The sequence below is a fragment of the Phyllostomus discolor genome, chromosome 5, assembly GCF_004126475.2.
Source record: "Phyllostomus discolor isolate MPI-MPIP mPhyDis1 chromosome 5, mPhyDis1.pri.v3, whole genome shotgun sequence".
NCBI lineage: Eukaryota > Metazoa > Chordata > Mammalia > Chiroptera > Phyllostomidae > Phyllostomus > Phyllostomus discolor.
Window position 1 is genome coordinate 57409982 of NC_040907.2, and position 21825 is coordinate 57431806.

The following is a 21825-nucleotide window of genomic DNA, read 5'->3' on the forward strand; positions in this document are numbered from 1 at the left end:
TGCTCGTCTATCAAATGGAGCAGCAATACTTACCTGAGACCGATGGAGAAGTAAAGATGATAATGCAGGTTAAGAACCAAGGTTCAGCAGGTATTTAATTATATCAGCCATCTCAAACCTGGCTGCGTATTAGAAGCCCCTAAGGAGATTTTTAATGTTGTTATATTTTTTTTAATTTTTGTTTTGATATAGTTTTGACTTACTGAAAAAGTTGCAAAACTAACAGCTTGGATGGAGCTGGAAAGCATTATGCTAAGCGAAATAAGCCAGGCAGTGAAAGATAAATACCATATAATCTCACCTTTAACAGGAACCTAAACAACAAAACAAAAAAAAAAACTAGCAAAATATAACCAAAAACACTGAAATAGGGGATAGTCTGACAGTGGCCAGAGGGGAGAGAAGAGGGAATTTCAGGGGGGAATGGGTAGGGTTTACAGGAACAAATTTTGAGGACACATGGACAAAAACTAGGGGGAGGGTGGTATTGGGAGGAAAGTGGGGAAGGTTGGGTGGGTGGGCTGGATTGGGAGTAAAAGGGAGAAAACTACTTGAACAATGATTTAAAAAAAAAGTTGCAAAACTACACAGAGCTCTGGTATACCCTTCACCCAGCTTCCCCTAACGTTAATATTTTGCATAATTATGGTCCAATTATCAAAACTAAGAAATTAATACCAGTACAATACTCTTAACTAAACTACAGACTTTATTCAGATTTCATCAGTTTTGTGGCTGATGTCTTTATCTCCTTCAGGATGCAATCAGGGAGGCCTTGCATTTACCTATCATCTGTCCTTCGACTCCTCCAACCTGGTACAGTTCCTCAGTCTCTCCTCATCTTTCATGACTTTGATACTCTTGAAGAATCTGGTCACTATGGTAGGATGTCCCTCACTTTGTATTTCTGTCATTAGATTGAGTTTACACATTACTGGGAAGGATATCACAGAAGCAATAAGCCCTTCACAGTGTCTCATATCAAGAGTTACACGATATCAAAATGTCTCATTACTGGCCATGTTAACCTTTACCCCTTGGCTGAGGTGGTGTGTCTGCTGAGTTTGCTCTTTGTCAAGTTACTATTTTTCGCTTTGTCACTTATAAGCATCTTGGGAGAAGATGCTTTATGCAAATAACCTATTTCTCCTACCTATGTCCCCACTAATGTTCTGTTTATTGGTGCATCTTGCCTGCAACCTTTACTATGCTGTTCTAATGATGATTTCTATTCCCTCATTCTTTCTTTTTTTAAGATCTTATTTATTTATTTTTAGAGAAAGGAGAAGGGAGAGAGAAAGAAAGGGAGAGAAACATCAATGTGTGGTTGCCTCTCATGTGCTCCCTACCGGGGACCCAGCCCAAAACCCAGGCATGGGCCCTGACTGGAAATCAAACAGGCGATCCTTTGTTTCACGGTTCTGTGCTCAATCCACTAAGCCATACCAGCCAGGGCTGTTCCCTCATTCTTTCTAGATTTATTAATTGGAATTCTTCTCTAAGAAAATGCTGTTTCATTCCCCTCATTTATTTAATCATTCAGTTGTTTATTGAGGCCACATGGACTCGTGGATATTTATTTTATTTTATGGGCTTTTTAAATCCAATACTGCCATTATTTATTTTGATACTAAAACCTAAGGCTCTTTTTAAAATACACATGCCTGGGACCTTCTCCAAATCAATTAAACCTGAATCTGCAGAGGTAGAACGCAGACTGCAGTATTTCTTTAAAGCTCCCTGCATGCACTAAATGTTAGTTCTCTCCCTCTCCCCACCTTCCTTCCTAAAGAACAAATATCCTTCTCCTCATCATTCTGCGGGACTTGTTCCTGCACTGGCCCCTGGAGTGCGGGTGCCGGTTGGTCGCGGCCACGCAGGTAGCTGGCTCTGTGGCTATCACACCAGCGCCACCCTCACACCGTCCCCACTCCAGCCCGAGGGCCCAGCACACGCTTGTGGTGCCAGAATCCTCCCCTTACAACGGCCGCCTCCTGATGTGGAAACTCTGCTGATATTTATCGTTGTTTTCACTGGGATCAGGTGAAGGAAGGAGAAACCACAGCAGCCTTTAGAAAGTCAGGTCTGAGGAAAGGACTCAGGAATTGTGGCCTTAAAATGCGAAGGGCTTTCGGAATGGAACGGGAGGTCACGCCTGAGGCAGGCTCCCGCCCGCAGGGCTTCCCTCTGGGTGCCTGGGCTCTGCCGTCTCAGCCCCACGGAGCACGATGCCTCTGACAGAGTTTTAAAGGATGCAGACAACCCCCATTTATTTGGACACCTTTGAAATCAAGATTTAAATTTACCAAATATGTAAATTTGATTCTCTCTTTAGGTGATCGATACAGAGCCAGATGAGGTTTCATCCAAAGAGATGGTCATCCTGAATGGGGAAATTGATCCTAGAGCAGCCTTTGGCTGGTTTCCAATCTCCCTCTATTCCTAGGTGCCAAATCAATCTCATGATTATTTTTAGAAACCTAATTGTTTCCTTAGTCAGACTGATGCCAAGAATATGTCCAAAACTTAGATGAGTCAGATTTAAAACCTGACTTGTATTGGAATAAAAACTTAACCCCAAGTATACCATGGCAGCTCAAACTCGGCATGGCTCCCCAAATTACACCACATGAATTTGGGGAGATTTGTCTCAGAAGATTCTACATCTTTTTATTTTTATTTTTTCTTCATAGCAGTAGTCCCAACTTAAGCTTTTCCTGACATGCATTTTCTGTACTGAAAACACCTTCTATTAAACTTTTAAAGGGATTCCACTATTTAGGATGAGTAAATAAGTGATGTCTGTAATAACTGGACAGAACTGTGGCTGATGTTTCCCTATAGAACATGGAGCGACTTTCAAGACCAGCATAAGAGAGGTGCAAAGTATTACTTCAGCACAGCATCCCACCCAGGATGAGGAAGGTTTAAATGCTGCACGACAGAAATAAATCTCTCTTCCTGAAAGAACTTTAACCTCAGAAGAGAGGCAGCTCAAAGGTTTATTGTTCTCAGAGCCACAGACTCGACACCCCTCTTGATAAAAGACTTTGATCCCTGACCCCTGTAAATTTTCTACTCTAAAAGTCATTTGTTTATTGATCTCCCTGGAAAAAAACAAATAGGTATTTAGTGGGATGAGCATCTTTGGGACACCAAGTGACTGTGCTTACAGTAAACCCCTACTGACCGGAGGGGCAGCCCTAGCCACTGGAAGGTGGTTTGCTGGGACACCTGGCCCTTTTAAGAGAAGAGCTAAGAAGAGACAAGGAAGAGCATTAGCCTCTTCCATAAGACTGGTTAGTGAGTGTCGCTCAAGGTAGGAGGCCGTATCTACTGGGACATCATAATCTTACCATCTAGACTTCAAGACAAGGGGTGGAGTGGACTGGCCTAGAATGAAAACCAGTCTGAGACCGAGCTCTTTGGGTCCTAGGGATGTTGGATATTTTAGTGACCCTACAACAAGGGCGCACACTGCCTTCAAGAAATGAGCCAGTATTTCTTGTTTGAAGTAGAGACAGGATACAGAGAAATGAAAATATTGAGACTGCCAGGCTATACAAGAGAGACTGAGGATTTGGAATTTCTGGATTTAGAGATTCTAGATTCGAGTCCAGGATAAACAGCAGGAGGAAAGTGGTGGCATTGCGCCTGCTGTCTCCTTCCCTCCCACAGAACCCCAGTAAGACCCCCATGTCCCATACATGGAGGAGAAATTGTCTTTAGAGGCTTGTTGTGTGGCTGGTAACTCCATATAAATTTCTTTCAACAACAGAAATTCAAAAAGTATTTATTGAGCACCTACTAAGAGCAAGGCAAAGGCCTGCCCTCATAAACAGACAATAAGCAAGGAAAACATCAACAGCAATTTCAGGCAGTGATCATTGCTGTAGAGAAAATAAATCTGAGTGAGAAGGAATGAGGGGGATGTGTGTCAGGTGAAGCCTCTCTGAGGAGAATACATTTGAATTGAACCCTAAGGCGAGAGAAGTGAAGCGGTGAGAGAGTGTTCCAGCCAGGTGGCTGCCTTCAAGTACAGAGGCCTCAAGGTAGGGACAAGCTCAGAGGGGCTGATGACAGAAAGGCCAGTATGTATAGCTGGAGCATAGGAGACGAGGCTGGGTGGGTTAGGAGAAGGCTCTGGAAAGGGGTCAGATCATGTAATGCCCTACAAGGCCATATTCTGAGCATAATTGCAAGTCTCTTGATGATTTGGGACTTGGAATGGGGAAGGGAATGATCTGTTTTTGCTTTACAAATATTTCTAGTTTCTTATAGGAATTAGACTCTATTGGTGCAAGAATAGAAATAAGAACTCTAGTTGGCTTTTTATAATATAGTTTTTGAATCCCAAAAGCCTGAACATCCCACAGCACAGTTTGAATGAACCTTTTTGCTTGATAATGGTGGTTAGTGCTTTTATTTCACAGCCTCAAAATCTCTCCACTTACTTATTGCTTAAACATCCAAAAAAACATTTGTTGCAATTTATTTAACCTCAAAATATGATTCGCTTATCAGTTTATTAACGATAACATCTTACCTCAATCAAAGTAAGGAATCTCAAAAGAATCTCTTTTTTTCTTTAATCGCTTGTTTTATTTTTCCCCTCCAGGGATCCCAATCACCGTTCCGTCCCTTATCACTATTACGAACCTTTTGGACCAGATGAATGTACAATGTACCTCTCCCACGAGCGAGGGCGGAAGGGCAGTCATCACCGCTTCATCACCGAGAAACGAGTCTTTAAGAACTGGGCACGGACATTCAATATTCACTTTTTTCAGCCAGACTGGAAACCGGAATCACTTGCTATAAACCATCCTGAGAATAAACCTGTGTTCTAAGGAATGAGAGTGCCAGCCTGAAACCCTAAGCACCCACTGTATTGGACACCAAGCCGCTGAACTTCCTGAGCCACGATACACGACAGAGGAGCAGAACTGGTAGGAAACAGCTTCACTCCTCAGCAAGTGCTACGTGCAGATGCTCACGAGACATGACTGCAAAGCAGTGCAGTTGGCTTACAGGAAAATCCCAGGATGAATACATTGTAATGAGTGTTCTCCCTCTCAAAAACGGAGAATGCATTTCAGTGATGCTGCCACGGCTAAAGACGTTTTGGATCTCTTTAAGTGTTGCCTTCAAAACTGAAACACGAGCAACTCAACAATATTTATTAGTTGTATTCCTTTCTAGAAATGCCACATCAAAAGACATTTTCTATCGAGTTGTATCCTGACCTGACCTATAACCTTTGCCATCTGCTGGCCCCTGTGTGTGTGTGTGGTTTATAAAAAGCAGCCTGAAAGTGTGGACATGGTTTCTGAAGAGCACATCTCCGCTGACTTTCATAAAGCAAATGCCCATATTTATTTATTGAGAGTTTTGTAGTGTACTCTAGGCCAGTATTTTTATAGATTGTTATGTGGTAATTTATCCTTATCTTTATTTAGATAATTTATCCTCACTCTTGAATCCTGAATGCTGGTCAGAACAGGCCTGGGATGGGGGTGGGGGCACGGGATAAGTCACTGGGCTTGCGATGCTCACTGGTAGCATACAGTTGGAATTGGGCTTGGAAATGTCATCTTGCTTCTTCTGAACCCTTAGGCTTCAAGAACAGCTGTAACATTTTCCAAGATGCAGAAATGCGCCAAATGAGAAAATTGAAAACCAAATACTGTGTCATTAACAGAAAAAATACTAAGGAGAGAAACTTAAAGATAGTTTTCTTTATTAATAATTGATGTAGATCACTTCACTGAAGCCCTAGTTTCCTCTCTGACAGAATGATGTCACTGTACTGGATGATGACCTCTTACATTTCATTCCAGATCTAAATTTCTTTGAGAAAATCTCATTGACCCATTTGAGGGGAATAATGGAGGTCCCACAATGGCAGGAAATTTCTATTTTTTAAATTTTGTTCCTAGAGCAAAGGAAAGGGAAGTAGAAAAAGAGGTAAAGAAACATTAATGTGTGGTTGCCTCTTTTGCACCCCCTACTGAAGATCTGGCCTGCAACCCAGGCATGTTCCCTGACTGGAAATCGAACCAGCAACTCTTTGGTTCACAGGCCAGCATTCAATCTACTGACCCATGCTCAATCCACTGAGCTATGCCAGCCAGGGCTCTAGCAGGAACTGTGGGGGAGCTTTGTCCAGCAAAGCCCCCCACCGCCATCACAGATAAGAATAAGTCTACCAAGACATGATCTGCTTGGGGAAGAAAGGTAGCCAGTCTCTCAAAGGAGAAGGGCCAGGAGCCTGTTCCTCAATGGGATTTTACCAGTTTCAATTTGCACAGGAGTACAGGTAAAGCTCATCAATCATTGTCAGGCAGTAAGGATCAAACAATAGATAACATTCAAAGAACTATGAGGGCTTATTTTGATTCAGGGTCAGATAGCCAAAGGGCCATAAAGCTTTGGGAAACAAAGCTTTATGCTTGGACCCTTATTTTATGCTTGGACTCATTTTATGCTTGGACCCTTATCAGAAAATTAAGGGGATTCTTAGCAAAACAGGTTTCATGGGATTTTATATATGCTTTCTTAGGCAGCTGATTGCTCTAAGGAACTGCCCGGCCATGCCCAGGGCTGCACCACCCTCCGGCATTGTTTCAGGCTTAAGTCAGGCAGGGGAAGTAAGGCATCCAAGAGATTAGGAGACTTCTCAAAGACAGAATGAGGATTCATGCTATGTCAAAGCTGAGGGGTGAGGGTCCACCACCCCCTTTTTCTATAGCCTTCCAAGTCCTTCCCTGATGGCCCCTTCACAGCCATGTCTGTCTTAGGTTGTCCCTCCCTTGAGGAATCTTACCCATCATTGGCTAATAGTCATCCACCCAAGGCCAAGCAGAGTGAAGTAAAGGAGGCAGAGGAGGCATCCCTGTCAGGAAGATAAGCTTTGTCTTCTTAGTGGCTTATGGTCCCAAGGTCTTTACTCAGCCTTAGCCTTGGGGGATGATAGCTTCTAAACCAGGCAGGGAAGTTCCCAACAAGGAACATTCTTTAGGGGGCCTTTTATATTGCCCTGCTACCTATGTTCCTCTGGTGGTTAAAAGCATACTTTCTCCCTGGCCCGTATTAACTAAAATCTATTCCCTGCTTTTCAAGAGATGGAGAGGGAAAGGGGGAGAGGGAGAGGGAGAGAGAGAGGGAGAGAGAGAAACTCCCTTGGTGTTGCCAGGCTGCAAAAGCAAGGGACTGCACTGCTGTGAGTCTGTCAGGAGAAAAGACTACAAGGAGATTTCCTATCATACCACTCATTTATCCTATGAACTATTTAGATTCACTCACTGCAGTCTTATCTTATATTCACTATCATTCATTCCCTGGTGTGGAGCATTATGAAGAACTCATTTTATTCAGAGCCAAGAGCAGTTGGTGCAAAAGATTTTTATTTAAACAAGTAATATTGTTCAAAAATAGTCTTTTAAAAAGTATAGGAGTGTTTTCTTTACCCATGGCTTAGGAGGCATTGGTTTCCCTAATGCCAAATTTGAAGGCACCAGCAAAAATTATTGTAAAGACTGACATTGTTTTTCAAAACAGGACCTGATTTGTGATTAAAGAAGTGTTACATTACCAATTCCTTCCCCTTTCCTTAATTAGTAGTAAGATTCCCTGTCCTTGCACTCACTGGTACTATTAATTATGTGGAGTATTGTTACTGAGATGCAAACAGAGTCTAGAGATTTGCAATGCAAAGTGAAGTGGGTATGAACCTGGTGTGGCTTGAGCTATTAGAAGCCCAGTACAACTGAAATGTCTGTTCAAAACACATTGGAATGTGTCCTATAAATTTTCTCATAGTTTGTAAAGATAATTTTATTCCAGTACAATCTCTTCTGCAGCACGGACTGAACACACAGTACTTTATCAACATATGAAAAGTGAATAAATCTTAGATAATTGACTTACAGGCCCTCCTCACCATCACTTGAAGAGATTATGTTGTACAGATGGAAGTAGCTCCTTTAACTACTTTTATTTTTATGGAGAATTGGAAGACATCCCTGAGAAATGCAAAGAGGTAGTTATATTACTAATCTAATAATAATCTTGAATGTCTGTGTTATCTTCAAGTTTTAGGGTTGGTTGTTTTGTTTTTTAAAGAGCTTATGATAGCTTCATCTTTTTTGGTAACTCCTCCTTGTTGAACACTCGAAATAGTGAAAAGCAACCAAATTCTGAAAATTCTGGCTTCAGTGGGGAATATTTTAAATATACATGTAGCTAGGATGTGTGAGTATATGAGTTTATATTTTTTAAACATGGTATAAATAAATGTAAGAAATTATCACCTAGGCAGTGGTTTTATTACAGTATTTAAAGAAAATGCCTGGAATTCTCATAGATTGTACTGATGGACCTGGATGTGGGCAATTTAATTCCTATATTGCCACTATTTCATAACTATCTGTCTTTATACCATTCAACACCACTAAACATATAAATGGTGACTATAAAACCATGTTTACAGACCTCAGTGACTTCAGTACCTGTGTTTGACACCAAGTCATACTCATTATGTTACATACCTTTTTCTTCTCACCTCAGCTGTGTCATGAGCTTCCTCTTAGCTTTAAGGCCGCAGTGATGCAAAGCCACAGCTGGACGATCCCTGGTGTCTGGTGTTTCAATGCAACAACGTTTGGCAGAGGCCATTACAACAGATAGCTATTATGGGCACAGATATGGGGATTCACAAACAAAATCAGTCACTTCAAATGGCCCATGAAAGGAGGAATCTCACATTTAATATTCTATAGTAAATATTCACCCAAGAAAGCATACATTAAAAGAACATTAGGAGGTAAATACTCAGTGTGCTGCATGGGGGCTTCGCTGTGTGATTTCCACTCAGGTTAATGGGTGTTTGTTTGGTGACTAAGCTCCTGTGTTTCCCTGACCCTGGTATGTGCTCCGAAGGGCTGGATGTAAAACCAAGGTGATTCAGGAACTTCCTAAGGTTTCAGAGTTAGAATTTTTCTTCAAAAAATAAATGAAAGCAAAACACAAAGTACTGTACCTAGAAGGGAAATTTGTGTGTGTTCTCTTGGAATCTTTAGATTACTACTGGATAATGTACATCAGATCCCAAACAACACCTCTCAAGATAGATACCTTTGTTTTCTCAAATTCTCTCCATTACTGATCTATTTGAATTACATTTAAATGGAAGGCTATAACCTCATTTTGATATCAAAACCCTCCTCAAAGATTTAAAATATTGATTTAGAAGCTAATTGAATGCTAGGCAAAAGTGGAAGGAAAAGCTGAGATTCTGTTAGGATTAAGACAGTGTTATTTGAATGCTTACGTACCTATTTACAATAGACCCATATATTTGCCTCGTAGCTGGGACCTTGTTTCAGAAATAAACCCTGGATTCCAGAGAGGGGTGATGATTCAAATTGTCCAATGGACCTACTCTGAGAGAAGGGTTTACGTTCCCATTCTCCCTCTCTTCACTGTTAGGAGGTGATGTTAACACACCTGCATCAAAGCTGACCCAATCGCTTCTGAATCCACCCTCACTGCTTCTCTCTTGAACCTCATTTCATCTCGTTGTTTTCATTCTCCCCTGATTGTCTTCTTCTGTCTACTGTGTGCTCTTAAACCAACAGTTGTTGGGGGCTGTTAAGATCTCCCTTGTAGTTTTTTCAACCAGAGGCCTATCTGGGGAACAGATCTGGGATGCGTTCTGCCAGAGATATAACCATGTAAATGAGAGGACTACATCTGGCTGCAGGACAAGGTACTTTAGAAGTGCCATCTGTTTGCCCCAGGGCCAAGGGAGGGGTGGAGGGGAGGATTTCTAAGACACAGACTTTTGGTGCTAAAACCAGGATAGTCCTGGCCAAACCAGGATAGTAAGTCACCTATCAAAGGCAACCTCAAAGAGAACTAAAATACTAAAGACTTGGAGTGAAAAGTGAGCTCATTGCCTACATTCTAGCACATACCAGAAGATAATTTGGAATGGAAAGAAGATGGAGAATGTCCACAAGGCTCACAAATGAACAGGAGTAACCCCTCTATTCTAGTTCACTCATCCCCACTGACTCAGGGTATTGAGCCACCATAAAAATGAAAAAAAAAAAAAAGGTAAACTCCTGTCTGTTTCTACCCAGTGCCCTAATGTTATATGTTCCCTTGGGTTATCCTTTGTTTTCTTGTGTGTGTATCCTGGTAGCCTAATTAGATTGTAAGCTCTTTGAGAGCAGGGACTGTTTCTCTTTTATCTTTGTAACCTCATGCCTAGTACAGTGCCTTGCACACAATAGGCACTTAATAAATATCTGTTTTTGATGATAACCTCCTAATGTTGACCTATTGGTTGGGTAATTGATATTTATTCGTCCATGTAAGAGGTACAGGGGACCTAATGGTAGTGAAATACTTAAATTTTAAGAGGGTGTTTATAAAGTCAGTCCTTAAACTTACGATGTTTTTAATCAGCAGAGCTGACCTGGGTTGGGTAGGATAATGTTGGTGAATTCATTCAGTTTGTTAATGCTGGCTGTACTGAACACACAAATGAAGTGAAGTTCAGTAAGTTTTGTGTCCTCACTGTTAGTGGCACAAATTAAATTTAATAGTGACAAATGCTATACCATAAGCAGAAAGGTGTAACGGCAGCTTGGGCTCTGATTCCTGTGGTTCAACCAGAAAAGGGAAGCTAAGGTGAGGTGAGGTGATTTGGAGCTTTCCTTGAACTTGACAGTTTCCAAAAGCTGTTGGGGATCCAACTGGTGGTTACTGAAAGTCTATAAAAACTAAGTATACATTTATCTTAAAAATGAAATGAAACCAAAAAACAAAACCCTGTATTTCTATGAAGCAGATCCAAAATAGTTTCATCTCTGCCAGAATGTAAGGGGAAAGAAGAACTCATGGGTGGAGCATCCCAGGCTCCTGAGTCACAACCTGGCCAGCACCTGGTGTCCAGTGATCTCCAGGTTACATGTGAGGGCAAGATGGCAGAAATCAGTACAGGTGAGTTGGCAGCCAATGGCTGCCTTGATAAGAACTGTAATCATTACTCTCTTGAGCATGGAATTTCTTTCTTTCATTGTCTACTCTTCCACATATTTGTGTAATGTTGATTTCATTTTGTAAAGTGTAGGAAAAGTGCTAGAAGACACAACACTAAAATGAGAAAAGTGCTTATTTCTGAATGAATAGGATTAGAGATCTTCCCACATTTTCAAGGTTTTTATTATAATCGCATAATGTTATTTCATAAAATATTTAAAAAGACACCAGAACAAGATTTCAAACAGAATCCCAACAGGGAAGTTCAGAAAAACCTAGTATATGCCATGTCTAACTGCACATTAAAAGAATATCTTTGCTCACTACATAAATTATCTCAAGGGTTAGCATCTTTAGTTCTGTACCATGTGACTAGCTCTTTCATTTCAAAACCAAATCGAAGAAATCCATGAGATTGAATCAAAATCTTCCAATTATATTTTAGCTACTGAATATCTGCTGGATGCTTTGCACAATATTATTTGTTTTGCATATATTATTTCACAACAATTCTATTATTGTGCAGATAAGTACACTGAGACTAAGGGAGTGTGAGTGTCTGGCCCCCAGAGGTGATGAACAAGAGAGTGGACACATGGCTTGCACACACCAGGCCCTATTCTAAGTACTTTACATACATAAATGCATTTAATCTTCACAATTGTCCCAATAAACACATAGATTATTTTATAGTCCCCCTTTTACAGATATGAAAACTGAAGCATGGGACACTTCAGTCACTTTCCCAAGGTCAGGCAACTGGTAAGTGGGAAAGTCAGGTTAGAAGCCACAGGGTCTCGCTCCAAAGTCTGCCCTCAGGCACCGTGTACTTCCTGGCAGAAGTTCAACCCTACAGGTAGGAATTTCTATCAGAGTATTCATATTCTATCACATAATATTTACACTATGTGTAATACCTGATACACACCAAATAGTGAGTGACAAATATGTAACTTATGAAGCAAACATAAGGAGAATATTACCACTAGCCCTGAAGTTACTTGAGTGTTCCTTCTATTGTCCTGGACTTTCTATTTATTTTTCTCTTGCTTTTAAATAGTTTGTTATATCCAGATATATCAATAAATAATCTATTGTTTAGTTCTGCATTTTAACAAACATTATAAGATTGTTATAACATTGTGTTTAGTCTTTTAATACTTGCTTTTTCCAACGATTTATTCATTTCTTTTGCAGCTCACTCTAGTTTATGTTCACTGTTGCACAATGCCATTGTGTGAATGTCATTTTATTTCCATCCATCTTCTTTCAGTGAACATTAAGGTTTTCAGGGTGTTGCTAACATGTACGATGCTTTTATGAACATTCTTGGAAAGTTCTTTTACTGTACGTCTACAGGAACTTTTACACAGAGTAAATGCTGAGGAATAAAATTGCTGAGTTATTGAGAAAAAATGTTCACATGTGCATGATATTACCAGACTGTTTTTCAAAGTGGCTGGACACTTTATATTCCTAAGAATAGTTGTCCATATTTTTGCTAACATTTGGCTTGGTATTTTCAGACTGCAAATTTTGCCACTCTGATACATGTAAATTTTATCTCATTGTGTTTTTGCCTTTATTTCCCTGACTCCCTGTGAAGTTTAGCATGTTTTCTTCTCCATTAGTATTACCTCACCTGTGAAATGACTATTCACCTTTGTCCACATTTCCACTGGTTCCTTCATGTTTTTCTTTTAAAGAATTCTTAATACATGGTCTGTTCAGAAGGTATCCTGCCATGTAATATGAAAAATAGAGACATTTATTGAAGAAGATACAAGATACAAGAAACAGTGTACATAGAACAATGATGCCTCAGTTCCCTTCAAAGTAGGCACCTTGGGACCTCACACAGTTCTCCTAATCGCCATCACCTGCCCCGTTGTATTTTCCCAAATCTCATCAATAGTCTCAAGGCTCTTCTGTTTCAAAGGTGATTTTAGTTTGGGGAAAAGCCAGTAGTTGCAGGGTACCAAATTTTGTGTGTGGGGGTGGGCTGAGTCACCCAGGTGATTTGATGTTTCACTAAAAAACTGCACAAGATGTGATGCATGAGTGGGCCTGTTGTCGTGATAAAGCTGCCAATCACCATTTACCCATATCTGTGGCCTTCTGAACCATCTGAATAGCTTCCACAGAGGAATGTTCAAGCTTAACTCAAAATCTGATGCAGATTTGTTGCTCTACTCAGTCATTTTGAATGCAACAGCCACACAGTACACATGCTCACTCAATGGCGTCTACCACCCCCACTGATTAGTACAGTGAAGTCATCACTGTTCATGCATGTGCATTCCAGTTCACTCTACTGGCTGCCAGATTACATCGAAGTTGTGCAAACCATTCTTTGATATATCAACAATGGCTGGACTTTTTTTGTATATTAAATATATTATACACCCATGTAACCACTACCAAGGTCACAACATAGTACATTCCCAGCACCCTGGAAGGCTCACTCATGCTCTCTTTAGTAAATTTCTCTGTCAACGGTAACCATTGACCTCCATCAATGTGGATTTCTTTTGCCTGTTTTTAAATTTCATGTGAATAGAATTATATGGTATGTACATTTTTGTGCCTAGTTCCTTTGAGTCAAAATTATGTTTTTATGATTCATCCCTGTCAATGCATACAGCAGTAGTTCCCTTTTTTGTTGCTTCATAATATCACTTTATATTTGAATTACCAGTTATAAAGATGATGGTCTTTTTTGTTGTTTCCAGTTTAAGGCTGTTATGAATACATCCGTTATGAACATTGTGGAATGTATATTTTGGTGGACATCATGCTCACTTCCACTGGGTATATGGCAAGGAGGGGAATTGCTGACTCACAGGACTCACCTGTGCTTGGCCTTGCTAGGTACTACCAAACAGTTTTCTGAGCTCCAGTTGCTTCACATACTTACCAACCCCTGGTAGTGTCGCTCCTTATAGATTTAACCCTTTTGTTGTCTATGTAGTTGTAAATCATTATGGGTTTAGATTTATATATCCTTGATTAATAATGATGTCAAGTATCTTTCTATTGTTTATTGACTATTTTATATCTTTTTTAAGATTTTATTATTTATTTATTTATTTATTTTTAGAGATAGGGGAAGGGAGGGAGAAAGAGAGGGAGAGAAACATGAATGTATGGTTGCCTCTCACACACTCCCTACTAGGGACCTGGCCCACAACCCAGGCCTGTGCCCTGACTGGGAATCAAACCAAGGACCCTTTGTTTCACAGCCCACGCTCAATGCACTGAGCCACACCAGCCATGGCTGCATATCTTCTTTTGTGACATGCTGTTCAAAGCTTTCCCCTATTCTTTTATTTTTTAATTTAATTGCATTTTTTGGCATCTTTATTGCATTTTTTCCATTATGATTTAGTCCTCTTATAGCCCCCTTACCCCAGCAATCACCACACTGTTGTCCACATCCATGAGTCCTTTTTCCTCTTTGCTCAATCCCTCCACCCCTTAATCTCCCCACCTCCCCCAACTAGCTGTCATCTGTTCTCCATCTATGAGTCTGTCTCTGTTTTGCTTGTTAGTTCAGTTTGTTCATTAGATTCCACATATGAGTGAGATCATATGGTACTTTTCTTTCTCTGACTGGCTTATTTCACTTTGCATAATGATCTCCAGGTCTGTCCATACTGTTGCAAAGAATAAAAGTTTCTTCTTTTTTATGGCTGAGTAGAATTCAGGACCACAAGGCAGGAGTCCCCAAAGCCCCAGGCTGTGGATTAGTATGGGTCCGTGGCATGTTAGGAACCTGGCTGCACAGCAGGAGGTGAGCCAAGCAAGCCAGTGAAGCTTCACTCCCTGGTGCCAAAAAGGTTGGCGACTGCTGCCTTAAGGAAGTCCAATTGACATAACACCCTTTATTGTAAATATCACCTTCCTCCACTGAATTACAGTGTGGCTTAGGTGGTAAATCAGGTCACCCTTTATATGTTGAATTTATAAATGTTATCCTGGTTTTTCTTGACTCTGAATTCTGTACCATTTTTTATTCTTGCACCATTATTATGTCATCTTAATTATTATCATTTCATAAGTCTTGGTATCTGGAAGTGGAGCACATCCAGCTCATTCATCTTCTATACTGCTTTAACCATTCTGGGCACTTTGCATTTCAACCTACAGTTTTATAATCAGAGTTACCACTGTCCACATTGAATAAAGCATGCTGAGATTTATATTGAGATTGAATTGATTATAAGGATCAGCCTGAGGGGAATTGACAATTTAACAGTATCAAGTCTTTCAATTCAGGAACTAACTCAATTTTAAGTTTTCCATATAAAGGGTTTCCACATTTTTTCTTATATCTATTCCTAGGTATTTGATGGGTTTCTATGGTGCTACTTTAAATAATTGTTCATTCAATTTAAATTTCTACCTGTTTGTTGTTAGTATAAACAGAATTTTTTTTGTATATTGATCTTATATCCAGCATAACCACTAAATGAACTCAGTGATTCTAAAACTTTGTAGATTCTTTGGATTTTCTTCACAAACGATCAGACTTTCCTGAAAACGGACAGTTTTATTCCTTCCTTTTCAATCTTAAATCTTTTTTAATTTTCTATTTAGCACTATACTAAATAAAACTCTAATCAGTGCTGTTAGAATTGATAAGAGTGGTCATCTCTATTTTATTCCCAACCTTGAGGAAAATTGTTCAATGTTTCACCAAAAATAATGATGTTAGTTGTAGGGTTTTGGTAGATATACTTTATTAGATGAAGGTGGTTTTGTTCTATTTCTAGGTTGCCAAGAATTTTTATCTGTAGTATGTTTTAAATGAAAGTGTTTATATTCTGTATCAATTACCATGAGCATATAGATTTCTCCCTTACTAGTAATTGCGCTAAATTACATTGATTTTCAAAAGTTAATGCAAACTTGCGTTACTAGAATAAACCCCATGATGCAATATCTGTTCTCTATATTATTGTATTTGCATGCTAATATTTTTAAAGGATTTTTACATTAGTGTTTATGAAAAACCTTGACATAATATTTCTGGTTTAGCTTTGTCGTGTTTTACTATAAAGGTTATCCTGGTGTCATTAGTAAGGTATCATGAGAAGTGTTTTCTCTTTTTTTATTTCCTAGAAAAGTTTGCATAATATTGGTATTATTTCTTTCCAAAGTGAAGGAATTAAAGCCATTTGACACTTTAATTTTCTGTGTGAAGAGATTTTTAATTTATTTTTAGAGAGAGGGGAAGGGAAGGAGAAAGAAACATCAATGTGTACTTTCCTCTCATACGCCCCCTACTGGGCACCTGGCCACACAACCCAGACATGTGCCCTGACTGCGAATGAAACCAGTGACCCTTTGCTTTGCAGTCCAGCGTTCAATCCACTGAGGCACACCAGCGAGGGCTGAAGAGATTTTTTAAATTACAGCTTAAATATATTTAATACATTTAAAGCTGCTCAGATTTTCTATTTTCTCTTGGGTCAATTTTGGTAAATTGTGTTCTTTAGTAAATTTGTCCCTTTTATCTAAATTGAATAAAGGTTTTCATAATGTTCTTTTTAATTCCCTGGGATATCTAGTATATCTTTTTTTCTCATTATAATTTTCCAGAGGTTTCTTGTCTTTATTGAGTATTTGCTTAATATGTCCTTAATTTTTTTATTTTTGTGATTTTCTTCCTTCTTTCTTCAGTTGAATTTACCCTGCTTGTTCTAGTTTCTTGAAGTAGAAGTTTAGATTGTTGTCCAACCTTCAACAACTCTTGTCTTGTGTAATATATGGATTTAGAGCCATAAATTTTTCCCTAAATTCTGCTTTAGAAGCACCCTACAAGTTTTAAATATGTTGAATCTTCATTATCTTTCAGTTCAAAACATTTTCTAATTTCCAATGTGTTTTTTCATTAATGCATGAGTTATTTATGTGTGTTGTTTGATTTCCAAATACTTAGAAATTTTCTTAAACAGTTCCATTTTGATCAAACATCATACTCTGTATAATTTCAATTTGTTTTGAAATTTATTGAGACATGTTTTATGGTCCAGAATGTTGTCTATTTTGATGAATGTTCCATGTATATTTGAAAAAAAAAATGTATTTTGCCACGGTTGTGCAAAGTATTCTTTAAATCAAGTAAGTCAAGTTCATTATTAGGGTAGCCCAAATCTTTTCTATACTTACTAATTTTCTTTTTTTTGTCTGCTTGTTCTATCAGTTACTGAGAGGGGTGTATTGAAATCTGTAACTATTATTGCAAATTTGTCTACTTCTTTTAGTCAAGAAAATTTGCGTTGTATTTTCAAAATTTGTCATTAGGCACATACATGTTTAGGGTTGTTGTATATTCCTGTTGAAGTGTCATTATGGAATATCACTTATTGTCTTTAGTAATACCTTATCTCTTAAAGTCTATTATTTGCCTAGTATTAGTATAACTACATTTGCTTTTATTTTATTAATGTTTATATCTTTTGCATCTTTTTAATTTCAGTTTTTTGTCTTTTCATTTAAATTGTTTCTCTTATAAACAACAATAATTGATTTTTTAGTCTGCTCAGTCAAACAATAACAGTGAAGCATTTGGAAATTGTCCAATGTGATATTACATTTCCTTCCATAAGTCTATAAATATTTTGCTTTAGCTCATTTGAGGAACATACAAGTTTATAATTGTTTTTATTGTCCTGGTAAATTAATTTTTATCATTTGGTATAAACCACTTTTATCCCACTGCTGTTTCCTTGAAGGTTGTATTTTTCTGCCAGTGTTCTTTTGGTTACTATTTTATTGGAATATCTTTTTTTTTATGTTTTTACTTTCAATCTTTCACATCCTTATATTTTAGACCCTTCTCAAAAACAACAAAACAGTTTTTCTTACTCAAATTTGACAATCTCTTTTATTAGAGAGTTAAGTTTATTTCTAATTTGGGGGATCAATGATATATCTAGACTTGTTAATATAATCTTACTTTGCAATTTCCACTCATTCTTCTTTTTTTAAGTTTTTCTTTAATTTTTTGTTTCAACTGGTATTATTTTTATTGCTATTACTGTTATTCTATGTTTTTATTGTTAGTTTGGAAGTTATATACTCTTTCTCTTAGTGGTCACTCAAAATTCAATTGTATCATATCTATAACTTAAGAAATTATTTTTATTTTATATAATATATAGTTTAAATTTATAAAAACACTAAAAACATAAATTTGTCTATATTTATACTTGGTTTACTTATTTCTGTGCTCCATGTTCCTTTTAGCATATCAGTAATTTTATATGAGGTTTTTTCATTTTTCTTAAATCCTTTAGAATTTCCATTGGTGAAGATTTATTCATAGGGGAAAAATCAGATACATATGCCTGAAAAGATTTTTATTTCATCCTTGCTTTTCTAGACCCAAAGTTCTATGTTAATAGTGACTTTCTCTCACTTCTTTAAAGATATTATTCTGCTGTCTCCTGATTTATGTTGCTGCTGAAAGTTTTCTGTCATTCACTATTATTATTCTGTCCTCCGGCTGGTTATCAATCTTGTTTCTGTTAATAGAGTTCTGAAGTAACACCACAATATGTTTAGGCATGAATTTCCTTTTCTTATTTTGCTAGCTAAACAAGTTACTTCCTACATCTATAGATTGACATCTTTTATTAATACTAGCAAATTATTAGCCATTATCTTTTCACCTATTGCCTCTTCTACATTCCCTCTATCCCCTCTTTTTGGACTGATATTAGATACATAATAGATCTTATAATTTATCTTCTATGCTTTTAATTATTCTTTTATATTTTTCATGTTAAAACATCTCCCACCCAGTCCAATAAGTGCTTCCCACTCAATGCCTTTCCTTTCTCCTGCCCACTTTCTCTAGTGCCAAGTCTTTTAAGACCTGTGTTGCAGCTGATGGAGAGTTTCCTGATCTCACCACTGGACCTGACCTCTGTTCACACTGTGTTCTGTTTCGATGTCTCCCTCAGCATTTGATAAATGTCTCACTTCCCACAGTGGACTGGGGCTTCTTGGGTTCAAGTCTAGTTGGAATTCATCTCTATATATCCAACATCTATCATGATGCTTGAAACCAAGTAGAAGTACATGGGAAAGAGAGAGAAAGAAAGATAAATTATTTCAGTCAACATGAAGAGGTTCCTGTCCTTGGCTCATAATCCAGTGGCTGATAAAGATGCAGATGTAATGCTGACACAGGACAGCTGAACCCAGAAGTTCTATGGGATGAGGGGGGAGAGGAATTCTGACCAGAGTGCCCCAGGGTGGCCTGTCTGAGGAGGCAGAAATCTCTCTATTCCATCTCATTTATTGCAAAGTAATTTAACCATTTGATGAAATAGACTTGTATAATGAGTTACATAATAATTGTTGGGGTTTTTTTTCTATCAGGTAATGTCTTCCCTTTTGAAAGTAAAGCTTTTGGGAATTACTTAATCTTTATTGGAAACCAATGAAATATTAAAGGATCAGTCCTCCTTTGCATAAGTCAGCAGAACTGAAAGTTCATTTCACAGGATTATGAGATGAAGGGGCCTGGAGCTTTTCCCCCACCCTTCTCCCCTCTCCCTGTTAGACACTGCTGCCTGAACTACAAGGACCTTCCAGGCCCGCCTTTCTCTCATTCACTCGGTCCCCAGTGCAAAATGAGTCTCATGAAGACCCTTAAGCAATGCAGGGACCAGGGGTACCAACTTCCCATGCAGTTGAAAATCTACATATACCTTTTGAGACTCCCCAAAACTTTATTAATAGCCTACTGTTGACAGGAAGCCTTACTGACAACTTAAGGAAAATATTCACTGTATTTATTGAAAAGATATCTACTTATTAGTGGACCTATACAGTTCAAACCCATGTTCAAGGTCAGTTGTACTGATTTGCTCAGAACCTTCCCCTGGATTCTGACCAGCTGCTGCAGTCAGTCCTCATCCCGTGGCCAGCACTCAGACCTTTGGTCCCCCTTATTAGCTCTAGCACCACCTCTCATGACACCTCCCTGTGACCTGAAGCTCTGGCTACATCAGGGGGCTTATGGTGGCTCCAGGCATCACTCAGGCCACTCCTGGCACCTCAAGTTGTCATGTGTCCCCATCTCATGACAAGTCTCTCTGCCACAATTCTTTTCTCTCTTGCCACACAGCCTTCAAAACTCAGTGGACTAAACACCTGCCACTGTTAATCTGGCTTCCATTTTCCCACCTCTTAGCCAAAGTTTCCTATATTTTGTTTGAAAAACCATCCCTTCCACTCTTGTGGCTCCAAACCATGGGGTTTGTAGGGGCTTAGCTCTATACGCAGCTCCAGGAGTAGGCCCTGACCAGTTTAAACCTGCGGGCACATCCTGTTCCTCACTCCCCCACACATACACACACAATAACTGGTTCGGGGATGGAAACACGGCCCCATGCAGGGATACACACCCTCCCCCTCCCCGCTCACGCTGCTTTGGAATTTGAGAGGGCTAAAGTTGCATTTGCTAACACAAGGAGCATCACCTTGGGGATGGAGCCGTCACGGGAACAGATGTGAGAGATGGAGGTCAGGATGCCGTTGAGTGCCAGTTCAAGCTGAGCCCGAAGACAAACCTCTTCTGACCATTTAGCTCTGTAAATAAACTCGACTTTTTACCTAAGCATATTTGGGTTGGGTTTTCTGTCATTTTGAAAACACTTGTATCCCACCAATACTCAGTCCAATAACACCTCTGGAAGCTCTCCCGGGCTCTCTTCGGTGGGCTCCAGCCCCCTGGCGCCTGCTGTGAGCACCTTACCGACAGAGGCTGTGCCATTCACACAGAGCTATTCAGACCTGACAAATATCGGAGGAATGAGGAGGCAATGTACAGGGAAAATCAGCACCAGGGAGCAGTAAAGTGTATTGTCGTTACAAGAATGTTTGTAATAATTCTCCCTCCCTGTTGGACATCTTTCTTGGCTGCGCGTCTCCACGCTCTCACTGTGCCTGCATGGTAGGAAGCTCAGAGATGCATATGGAGCCAGATATTACCCAGAACCCATCAACAAAATTATAATACAATAGAAGAGAAAGTTATATGAGTCAGTATTGTTTTATAAAACTTTTAATTATATAGGCACATAAACATCCGTGTGCATTAGGTCACAATGTAAAATATACTTCTTAATGCTGATGGAAGTGAAGTGTTTGAAAACCACTGATCCAGCTCCCACCTGAGACAATTCTATTATACAGGATACAAAAGAATAGAAACAGTACATGAGCCTGAGGGTGCTCATTTTGCAAAACCTCTTGCTTACTCATAACAATATGTACATACATATGTATCGAGTGACACTATGAAATATATTTCTTACTGTAGGTGGTAGCCAAAAAGACTGAAAACCACTGATTTGCTTTCTGAGGCCAGAAATACTACAAAACAGTATGATTGTCTGAAGCCAGCAACGTAAAGAGAAGAAAAAAGGGCCCATAATCACCGCAGTACCAACAGCTATGCAGGCAGGCAAAGATGTCTGTAAAATGACTGCTGGGCTTCTAGGCAGGCAGTGAAGGGCAGGTCCATAGGACTGCTCACAGAGCCGCGGCCGACACCGGGCCCGGCTAGGCCCAAGTGGGTGTCTTTGCACCTGTTTCCCTGCCCAGCCCTTCAGGGCATTGCACTAAAGTCCGTGGAGTCACGGGGGCCTTTGGAGAGGGAAGTTCAACGTTCACCTAAAATTCTATTTCTTTTATCTCATTTTCCCTAGTTATGCTTTATAATTTCTGAACTTCTGGTTTTGTTTTTTAACCTGT

The 21825-nt window shown here is 39.2% G+C and overlaps 1 protein-coding gene across 1 annotated transcript in view; it reads left to right on the forward strand.

Annotated features, from left to right (window-relative positions):
- ST6GALNAC5 (ST6 N-acetylgalactosaminide alpha-2,6-sialyltransferase 5) overlaps positions 1 to 5856 on the forward strand; it is a 158286-nt gene extending 152430 nt beyond the window's left edge. The window contains exon 5 of the mRNA XM_028513097.2: positions 4619 to 5856. Coding sequence (XP_028368898.1) covers positions 4619 to 4850 — 232 coding nt within the window. The 3' untranslated portion in view covers positions 4851 to 5856. The remainder of the gene's footprint in view (positions 1 to 4618) is intronic.
- The last annotated feature ends 15969 nt before the right edge of the window (positions 5857 to 21825 follow it).